Source organism: Dryobates pubescens, chromosome 11 (genome assembly GCF_014839835.1).
Source record: "Dryobates pubescens isolate bDryPub1 chromosome 11, bDryPub1.pri, whole genome shotgun sequence".
Classification (NCBI taxonomy): Eukaryota; Metazoa; Chordata; class Aves; order Piciformes; family Picidae; genus Dryobates; species Dryobates pubescens.
This window is the reverse complement of record NC_071622.1, coordinates 19,110,603-19,121,891: the sequence shown is the minus strand read 5'-3', so window position 1 is coordinate 19,121,891 and position 11,289 is coordinate 19,110,603. Positions and strand designations below refer to the sequence as shown.

At 43.1% G+C, this 11,289-nt stretch overlaps 1 protein-coding gene across 2 annotated transcripts in view; it reads right to left on the bottom strand.

Annotated features, from left to right (window-relative positions):
• Nucleotides 1-589: 589 nt before the first annotated feature.
• Nucleotides 590-11,289, bottom strand: part of DDAH1 (dimethylarginine dimethylaminohydrolase 1) — a 95,546-nt gene continuing 84,846 nt past the window's right edge. For both annotated transcript variants that reach the window (XM_054165442.1, XM_009900365.2), the window contains 2 exons: nt 5,133-5,276; nt 590-3,771 (listed from right to left, as the gene is read on the bottom strand). In XM_054165442.1, the coding sequence (XP_054021417.1) occupies nt 3,655-3,771; nt 5,133-5,276 (261 nt within the window). In that variant the 3' untranslated portion in view covers nt 590-3,654. The remainder of the gene's footprint in view (nt 3,772-5,132; nt 5,277-11,289) is intronic.

Below are 11,289 nucleotides of genomic sequence, written 5' to 3'. Positions count from 1 at the left end.
GTACAGTATGCATTCACATTTTCATTGCAGAGAGAGACACCGGATTCACATTCTGGTGAGGAAACCCACACATCAGAGCTCTCCCAAAACTCTTAGCAAAGGTAACAGTGAAAGATCTACAATGCATGTTGTAGCTCTTTCATTTGAACTGATTGCTCAAAGGAAAACAAACAAACAAACAAAAACCAACAGCCTTCAATAGGTAAATTCAAGCCCCACTACTGAGCTATTAACCACATCAACTTCTCTACTGGCCTGCTATGTCACATATCTTGACAGTTTTTATCAAGCATTTTATGTGGGCACCCATTAGTGTGCAGTGTCTCATCTCTTTTTGGTTTGGGATTTCATTATTTAATCAAGGGTGATGATTTATATCAGGGATCTAAGAAATGTTCTGGTGACAAAATGTACAGGATGCTCATTAGATGAGTATCACAGCAGTAATGTCCTCACAACTGAATTCTTTATTTGGGCAACAGGGAAAAAAAAAACCAAACAACAAAAAAATCCCAGCAAAATCAAGAGGAATTTGGCATAATTTTAGTTTTTAGTACCATACTACAAATCCCACAAACAGAGGTGTTTCTGCTTTATAATGCCAGAATAAATAACACTAAAAGCAGCGGTCAGGGTCAACTCCACTAACCCACTTAAGTGAATTTTGGCATAAGACTAAGATGTAGTTTAGAGCATCTATGTTAGTAGGCTATGATACTTACTGAGAATGACAGAGAAAGCAGGAGTGATTTATAGCACCTAAATTCTGTGCCTGAAGTTAGACAGTTTGAAGCCTAAAATCATCACCTGAGGGGAAAAAGCAGGTCACAGCCACTCTGTTGCTCTTTCTGTATACCAAAAGGCAGCCTTGAAGCCAAGGAAATCCAAATAGCAACAGGTGAGAGACTGAACTCTGTCACCACAGACATTTCTCAGCTCAGATCCCAGCTCCCCGTTCCCTTGGGAAGACATAGGAATTCATCGTCACGTATTCTATTGCTTTCAGGGACACAAGATATCAACAAAGTTCACCGCAATTGTTTCTCTTTTCTGGAGTAATCCTAAAGGGGAGTCACCCTTGTCACTTTGAGCAATAGCTCCTGTTGACAGTCATCCTTCCAGTTCATAAAAATTCCCTCAAAGTGGACTACTCAGTTTCTCCTTCCTACTGGCACCTGCCTCAGGAGGGAGTGAGTTTAGGACATTTCACCATGGGTTGGGATACCTGGAGTGAACAGCAGAGAGGAAGGAGAACAGAAAAAGAAAGCTCAAGCAGGAGAGCTGAGGCCACAGAAGGCAAAAATCACTTGGGATTCAGAGGGAAAAGTGCTCACCATACCATAAACTAGAAATAAGCACCTGAGGAAGAGAAAGAGGTAAAAAGTGAGATAGTGTGGAAGGAAAAAAAAAACATCCCATCACCCCAAAAAAGACACAACAGGAAGTTTGAGAGAGAAACTGAACGAAAATCCCATAGCCTCACACTATCCCAGTGTGGCTGGATGCTCTGGCTCCCTAGTGAGAGGAAGAGGGACTAAAGGACATGAAGGCCCAGCCCCAGAAGGTGCGTGGACAGGTCAGAGAAATTCTGTTTCAGTTTTCTGTGACAGCTCCTGCAGCTGCATAGGCTTTTAACAAGAGTATAGCTTGCCTCTAGAAGGTCTCAGTTAAATACTGGAGGGGCACTTTTTGGCACAAAAATCTTTGTTTAATGTCAAGTCATTTCAAAATGCAAAATGTTTTATCAGATTTTACAAGCACTAAGGGAAGGTAGAAGAGACATTCCCCAGAGCAAATGTTTACATCCTTAGAGCCTGACCACCTGGGTGAGGCCTAACTGATGGTGCATGGGAATGGAGGAGACAGAGGCAACATTAGGAGAACCCTTTGGGAGAGCACACAGCCATAAAAAGGGCACTTTGGGTGGCTAAAAACTTCCTTTGGAACATACTCTTTTCACATAACTATATTTGGTCATCGTTGCTCTCTCTCACGATACCTTGTGCTATCACAACACAAAGCATCAGATGTGTTCTGTAACTGCCAGGAGGTTTCCTCTTCATTAGCTACTGAGATGAAATAAGAGATATGCTGAGGAGTACCTATGGATGCAAATCGTTGTTTCTCCTCCCTTGTGACTGCACAGAAAAGCATGCAGGTTTCCAAATAATATCCAAGTGTGCACCCAGTTAATATTGTTTGTTTTCCTGCAGGCCACATTGCCTAGGCCTCCCCTGCTCATTTCCGACTGTACCTTAGCAACGTGCCACAAGCAGTTCAGGAAAGGTGGAGGAGATGTCTAGGAAGTTGGTAACATGTTCAGACTATTTGTCAGTCTTCAGAGAGTTCCCACTACTGCCTGTTTGGGAATTTCCCCTTCCTTGGCTTACAAATGATTTAACAAGAAACAAGTGAATACAATGGGGTATGCTTCACTTTACCGTGATGAAGAAAGGTGATTCAGTGGGTAAACATGTTGTGGGATGTGCTACAAAAATTCTGTTTGTTTTAATTGAATACCACAGTAAATATTCATACAATTTGGGAAAAAAAAAGGTGGTTATTGTTCCAAGGAAAACTGCCCCAAGGACAGATAACATACAAATACCAATCTTTCAGGGGAAAAAATAGCTTCCTTTATTCACCAGCCTAATCCATGAATAGCTGTCCTTCACCTCCTTCCATCAGTCTTTTATATTAAATTTTGTCAGTTGTGTAGCCTCCCAATGAGGATAAAACAGAAAGGAGAGACTAATAAATTTCAAAAAGTAAACAAACTACTAATCAAACCCCCAATGTTTCAGATCGCTTTTGTAGGTTTCATTTTTCCAAAAGCATCTCAGACTTTCATTTTTGTGGTCTGGGTGCTCCCTGGGATCTGGCCTTTTTAAAAACTCCTCTTCCATTCTCACCAAATTGAAACCATGACACGAGCAGCAAACTGGGTCTCAGATTTGCAGGACATTATCTTGTGTGGCTGCACTACTCACTCTGTCATTCAACTTTCCCAGGCAGACATTGTCCCTGAGCACTCCTGTCAGAGAAAGATTTTTCAGCTAGCACCTGAAAATCATTGCAGCCACAACTCTGCCCAGAAGCAGTAATGTCATAGGGCTAGACAGTGAGCACAGTCCATTGCCCACTGTTCCAGCTAGTGTATGGAAAGCTTCTCTATCACACAAGATGCTAAGTTCATGAGCCTTCTTCAGTCACCCCCGCTATCTCGCATCCCTGAAAGAGGACCAAGGCAGGCAAAAAAGATGCACAGCAAGGAAGACAGAGGGAAAGATAAAGAGAAAAAAAGAAGAAAATAAAGACAGCAGAGGTGCTTAAAACCTTGAGAATGAGTTGATTTTTCATAAAAAAATTCCACACAGATATGTTAAATCACTATAGCTAGGGATTATAATTATTTTCTGTTAGCCCTCAGGACTACCATACTTAATTATGGGCCCCTCAACAAACCATACATCCACCTTAAATACCATCTGCAAGGACATAATAAAAATACATAAAGCAAAAATTTTGTAAACAAAGGTTAGTAGCACAGTGGTACAGTAGATTGTCAATAAAAACAATAGTAAGTGTGGATACAGATTCGTCTACCTTTGTGTGTAACATTATTGCCAGTTACAAGGGAGGGACTCTGTAAACTCATAATTCTGAAGTTTTGTTAATAAGCACAGAGCAACAGGTGAGTGACCCATCTACTTTCTCCAGTTCTGTGTTGGCTATTGGGATCAGCATGTGGTCCTTCAGTTTTTCAAATACCTGTTTAGGAAAGAAAAAACAAAACTCATAACCCCATAGGCCTGTTTTCCCTTTAAGTGTTCCCAGAACAAATGGACCTTGACAGGCTGGACAGATGGGCAGAGTCCAACATGATGGAATTCAACAAGTCCAAGTGTCAGGTTCTGCACTTTGGCCACAACCACCCCATGCAGTGCTACAGGTTGGAGAGCAGCCAGGCAAAAAGGGACCTCGGGGTGGTGGTTGACAGCTGACTGAACATGAGCCAGCAGTGTGCCCAGGTGGCTAAAGAAGGCCAAGGCATCCTGGCCTGCATCAGAAATATTGGGGCCAGCAGGAGCAGGGAAGTCATTCTGCCCCTGTACTCAGCATTGCTTAGGCCACACCTTGAGTCCTGTGTCCTGTTCTGGGCCCCTCAGTTTAAGAAGGACATTGAGACAGTTGAACGTGTCCACAGAAGGGCAACAAGGCTGGGGAGAGGTCTCAAGCACAAGCCATACGAGGAGAGGCTGAGGGAGCTGGGGTTGTTTAGCCTGGAGAAGAGAAGGCTTGGGGAGACTTTACTGCTCTCTACAACTACCTGAAGGGAGACTGTAGCCAAGTGGGGGTTGGTCTCTTCTCCCAGGCAGTCTGTGACTGAACAAGAAGACACAGTCTCAAGCTGCACCAGAGGAAGTTGAGGCTCAAGGTGAGGAGAAAGTTCTTGACAGAAAAAAGAGTTATTGGCCATTGGAATGGGCTGCCCAGGGAGGTGGTGGAGTCACCATCCCTGGAGGTGTTCTAAAAAGGACTGGATGTGGCACTTGAAGCCATGGTTTAGTTAGTCATGAGATGTTAGGTATTAGGTAACAGGTTGGACTTGATGATCCCTGAGGTCTCTTCCAACCTGGTTGATTCTAGATTCTATGACATGGGTTTATCAAGCTGTCATTGAGCCATTTAGTGTTTTGTAACCAACACAAACATTTACAGTGCATGGAGCCTTCCACAGATTACATTAGGTTGAAAAGGAATACTCTCACTGTAAAGAGCTTCCTCCTTATGTCTAACCTAAATCTACCCTGCTCGTCCTGTTGCTACAAGCCCTTCTAAACAGTTCTTCCCCTTCTCCCTTCTGGCTATGGGATTCACATACACCAGTAGAATAAGGGGAACTGTTGCTGTGCCCAGTTACGCAAAAGCAGCACCAAGGGAACAAGAAACAAAGCAGTTAAATCAGTAGTGGTGATGGGCTCTGTTCTCAATCTTCCCAACTTTCACTATCTGGTATTTCCAAGACAGGATACAAAAGCCCATTCTGGAAAGCACACAATTTCCGCCAACTTCCTGGCAAGGTCAGGATACTGGGGGTCTATCCCAGGCACCCTTGGTGCACTTCTCACCTTTGCACTCTCTGGGTACTCCTCAGGAGCTCGGTGCAGCAGGACATGGCCTTTGTTGGGAATGTTTAAGTAGATGCAGTTTGCTGCAGCATCATCGGGCACTGTCAGCTTGTCATAGCGGTGGTCACTCATCTGTTGCATGGTCTGTCAGGAGACAAAGTGCAGCTATTTAGACCAAACAAATGGAAGAACAAAGCCTTCAAAAACTAGCTAATTGCGATTGCCAAGTCAGCCAAGGGCCATTTTGCTGTGCAGCAGGAGTAAGGAGATCTCTTTTAATCTCTGCTCTTCAGGGAACAATCTACTAACCCTAACTGAAATGAGCAGTAGAAAGCCTTTGTGAAATGGCTCCTGTGAGTAGCAGGATTAAGCAGGGTGCTCAGTAAGCATTCTATGTAAACTCCTTTCCTCAAGGAATGCTCACTGAGTAGGCAAAAAATGATGGAAACTGTAGGTGCTCAGTACCTTCAAAAGAAAAAGGAACCATCATTCAAATATTTATGAAATAAGCATGAATTAACACAAACAAGACAGGAACAGTTCCCAGCTTGGATATCAGCCCAATCTTAATTCTTTTCAAGGACCTTCTCTCTGCTTTCCAAGCAGTCACTCTTTCACTAAGCACCTGGGCTGGGAAGCAAGAAGGCACGTCTGCGCTAATCCTCGTTCCCAAGGGGACAACACAATAATGTCCTCAGAAAAGCAGAGCTGGTGGGTTTCAGAGGTTTGGTTTATAAATATAGGGCTCATAGACTAATTTGGATCCTGGCTGGAATTTCAGAGACAGATTTATCACACAAGAAGCCTGAGATCTATGTTTTGGATAAGGCTCAACTCTTTAATAAAGATGGGGAAGCCTGGAGACGAGATGCCTGACTTCCCATTGTACCATTTCAGCTTTGTGGAGAATAACACAAGTGAACAAAGGTCTAAGTTGAAAACGCTGGTCTGACTGAAAGTCTAAGCCAACGCAAGTCTTTCAGTTTCCTTCCTAGTCCCTCTATGTTCCCATACACATTGTAGTAAAACAAAGACAAGCCTTTTTTTCCCCAGCTTGAAAATACTAACATTATCTTAAAAATGAACTAGTAGTCTGTTAAAAATTTCCAATTAAATTATCTTCTTAGGAAAACCTCATGGATTTACATAACACAGCAAAGAGCAGAATAATTTTAGACACACTTAAGCTTCTTGTTAAATTATTTGCAAGGTGATTCGTTTGCACTACTCGCGCATTAAAAAACACTATATGGAACTGAATAATGAGTCTGCAACATATTGGGAAGCAACAAAGCAAGCTCACACTTGCACACACCCACAGAAATTCCTTTATAGGTTTGGATACATTTTTCACATTGTAGCTTGAGTCATCCACATCCCGTGAAGAACATGAAGCTCACAATGAAGAATGCATTCTTGAGGAAGTGTTATCAGATTGTAATTTCTCGTTGCTTATGAAGTTGAGAGACTTGAGTTCCCAAGGTCACATCTATCTCCATAAAAGGGTAATGTGTTTTTCTAGGAAAAAGTCCTTGCACCTTTACTTCACCGGATGAGTTCGTTATTGTGCTTACCATGGTTGACCTTCCCATTTATAGTTGGGGTTCTTTTGTTATGTCAAGATGTATTTTATTATCCTTTCCTTGATGGTGCAAATATCTAGCAGCAGGTGACATTCCCTCACCCAGCACAAGTCTTCTCCCTGGTAACCACAGCTGGCAGACTCATCCTTTTTATCTGCAGCTTTTCTTCCCTACATAATCTTTTTAAGTATCAGTTACAGAAACACATATTTCAGTGCAGATTTAATAAATGTGTCACAGTTAGAGGAAGAGCCACCGTGCCTGGATTTTACTCAGCTCCCAAACAATTAGGCTTTCTGTAGTCCTGGTTGGAAACAAAATCTTGATATTGTAGGTTTTCTGTAGGAACAACTCATTCATGAGAAATGCTGTGAATCACTGTGAAACATTTCCATATGAAATTAGGAATGAATCCTTAAGCAGAAGAATATAGACAGATCTCCCATTGGATTTAGCTTCTGCAAAATGCTGAAATGAGAAAAGCAGCGGCAAGCAGAAATGAAGAACAAGTGGTAGGGCTCTAGCTGTGACTCAGGAACCAGCTTCAGGGAGCCTGGAGATGATGGCAAAGGCACATTAGGAAGGGCTGCTTTCAAGATTAGAAGCACCAAAGCAGTGGCTGAATTAATTCAGAAATGAATGAGAAAAAAGAGTGGAAAAGCGAGATGAAGCAGCACAGGAGTTCAAGCACACAGCTGCAACAATAGGGATCTCAGCTAGCATGAACGACACTGCATTAAAGCCTTTTCAGCAGTGTAAGATTCTCTTCCTTGGCTCTTAAAATAAAAAGGAAATTGTATTTGCTTTTGCTGCTGTTACAGCTATGCCTGCAAGTTGAAGTAAACGTCAGAAACCACTTGAGAGCATACCCAAGGAGTAACATCCCAAACCTGCCCTGCAGGGAGGCTCTGGATGCAGCAGAAATGCACCGACATGATGCAATCAGGTTAAAGACCTGCAAAGTTTTCTGTATTTCTGTTATGTGAAGTCATTGAGCAAATGTGCCTGGCCAGACAGAACTCCAGGGCAGAGAAAAAGATACAAGCAAGGTCCTTTGATGGTATTTTCTGTCTGACATATTCTGAAATACATGCTTGTTTGGAAATGACAAGTTTTACAGAGACTACAGCGCTCACACAATGCATTTGCAGAGGGCTGGCTTTTTGCCCACAAACATACAACCAGCTACACTACAGGCCAGGCATTTCCCACATGCCTAGTTTTTCTGGGAATTCTCTTCAGCCTGAAGAGGGTAATTTTCATTGTGTGTTCTCTCAGCCCTTAGTCATGCTTTCCTTATGCTGAAGTCATTCACATAGCTTAAAATGCCTTCTCTATTGTAGTTTTTCCCCTTTTTTTCTTTTTTTTTCTTCTTCTCTACAGTGTGTTCTCAGACAACTGAGGTAATGGATAAGCTAAATAACCCTAAATATGAAGCAGCATTATGTATGAAGGAAAAATGTGTATGCATTTAGGGCCTATTATCACTGACAGTTAAGATGACCACATACACTTTTAAAACAGGCCAAGCCTAGTTACACATTTTCCCTGTCTGTGAGGAAGGCCTCAGTCTGAGCTCCTTGCTGCCATCCGGGACCTACTCACATCCAGATTGCTGCAAGACAGTGACCAAACCCTTCACAGCTGCAATGTGCCTTTGTACCTTCAACACTCCACAAGGAAAACCAAACATTCACTGCACGTTGTTCTTGCTAACCATGGCAACGAACACCGCACTTAAAGCCCTTATCATGTTGACAGAATCAAGATTTTCAAGGTCTTATTTTTGATTAGCTTCTGCTCCACTGGCTCCCGGTATTTAAAAGAAAAAAAAGAATCAAAGTTAAGCCCAAGTCTAATGCACAGAACCCTCTACCCACAGCATCCTCCCTTCACCAGCTATCAGCTACCCTTTCCTAAATCCTTCAAATGAGTGTTCTTAAAAGAAAACAATTCACTTAAAACTATTTAAGGTATGTTTTCCCATCCCTTCTCTTTTCCTTCTTTCCAAGAACAGTAAAATTTGGCCTGTTTTACACCGACGCTTAAGTAACATTTGACCTGGGGCACACAGCAAATTGGAATATTTTAATTCCAGAGACTGGAAGTTGAGAGAAGATTAAGCTACTAAAATATTTTTGTCACACAGAAAAAGTAATGTGGATGAAAATAATAATTCAGCAGTATGCAGCTGCATAGTCCTGAGGTTGCCTGAGAATTTGGAAGGACAACATGCCTCTCTTCTACTTGGAGGAAGGATCACTTGTCTGGGAACATCATCAGACTTATGCCCTTACACACTTAAGGCAAAAGACAAGGGCAGGTGCCTGGATAGCACATTGACATTAGATGGAGAACTGAGAAATTTAAATCACTGCTTGCTACCTGGAAAATACTGATTACAAAACATGTTATTTTTTTAATGCTTGCAGAACCTGGAAGAGCTTTTTCAGTGCTGTACACAATGCAAGTCTCAAGTCCCATGTGAAAGGTGACGATACCCTATTTCTGAATTCTATGACTGTGACTGGAAGTGAGCAAGATTTGCCATGTGGTTCCTAGGAACCTCATCAGCTGTTGTACAGAACAATACCATCTACAGCACTGCCCCAGGAGTCTGTGTAGTTAATTTTTGAACCTGTAGAAAGGTAGTTTGAGTGCAAGGAAACACTTCCCCCCTGGCCCCTCCAACATACTTCTTGCCCGTAGACCTCCCCTGGTCCTTGCACTGGAAGAGACAGCCAACAGTTGAACCGTGGTCACTTTTTTCACAATTTCTTATTTTACAGACACCTGGGATCTCATGTTCTCTCTTTTCAGTTATATTCATAGCTTGCTTAGTTTGTCTCCCAAGGCAAGCTGTTCCAGGTACCTGTCCATCCTTACTGCACTCTTCAGAATCTTCCCAGTTCCATTCAGCCTTTCTTGGAGTGAAGGGCATGCAATGGCCAACGTGCAGATGCACCGCAGCTTTAGTCAGTGGCATAATGATTGTCGCCATTCGGCTTTCAGCTGAGCTGGCAATTTCAACAACCCAGGATCTTGCTTCTGTGGTAATGACTAACTGTACATCACACACAAAATCATGATCACATGGTTCATTCTCTCTCTCTGCTGCACATCACTTTACACTTACCTACCTTGAACTTCAATCACTGTTTAACTGCCCTGTCTCTAAGTTGCCTCCAGCACTTCACAATTAGCACTGGAGCAAGAAAGAAGCAGCCTCAGGGTTAAATAAAGAAAGAGCAGAACTGAGTAAGTTTAGTGAGCTATGTCACAGTGCTTACACAGTTAGGCACAAGGACTCAGCCTGCCATACAAACCACATTTTCCTTGAAATGCACTAGTGCCAACAGTGACTATGTACACTGCACTGGTTAGGCCACACCTCGCGTCGTGTGTCCAGTTCTGGGCCACTCAGTTTAGGAAAGATGTTGACTTGCTGGAACATGTCCAGAGAAGGGCAACAAAGTTGGTGAGGGGTTTGGAACACAAGCCCTGTGAAGTGAGGCTGAGGGAGCTGGGGCTGATTAGCCTGGAGAGGAAGAGGCTCAGGGGAGACCTTATTACTGTCTACAACTACCTGAAGAGAGGTTGTAGACAGGTGGGGGCTGGTCTCTTCTCCCAGGCAACCAGCACCAGAACAAGAAGACACAGTCTCAAGCTGTGCCAGGGCAGGTTCAGATTGGATGTTAGGAAGAAATTTTTCACAGAGAGAGTGATTGCCCATTGGAATGGGCTGCCTGGGGAGGTGGTGGAGTCACCATCACAAGAAGTGTTTAGGAGAAGACTTGATGGGGTGCTTGGTGCCATCGTTTAGTTGATTAGGTGGGGTTGGATGGGTTGGACACGATGATCTTGAAGGTCCCTGCCAACCTGGTCTATTCTATTCTATTAACAGCTGACCAAGCTTACCAGAAGAACAGAGCTGGAAAAACAACACATCTTTACAGTCAGGCTAGATTATCAAGAGTGTCACCCCCAAAATGCAGAGAGGTGGGAGAGACATCAGTGAGGTAGAGTAGGAAGGGGACAAGACAGCCACTTTAAGCAGCATAAATTACAGTAGACTGATCTAAGACTTACCAGGTACCAAAAAATCTGCTAGAGAGAAAGGCTAGGATAACATAAAATGGGCTGCCCAGGGAGGTAGTGGAGTCATCAGCACCAGAAGTGTTTAAAATAAGACTGGATGAGGTGCTTAGAGCCATGATTTAGTTGATTAGATGGTGTTGGGTGATAGGTTGGACTTGATCTCGAAGACCTTTTCCAACCTGGTTAATTCTGTATTCTGTTGAGTAACATAGGCCTTATAGAAGCAAGCTGCATTTGAGATCTACCTGAAATCAGCAATGTCCCAGCTTGCCCTCTTCTATATGCCAGAGTTCTTAGCCCATACACAAGCAGAGTGTCACTTTAATTTCCACCTACCACACACACTCAGCAGCTGGGCTTTGGGTTCTTCCTCCCTGCCGCACACTCTCAGTCATGTTTTCCAGAAGGCAGAGTTAAGCAACCACTCCCACCCTGCTCCTTAGCTTTTCCTGGCATGGGACACCTTTTGCATCAGC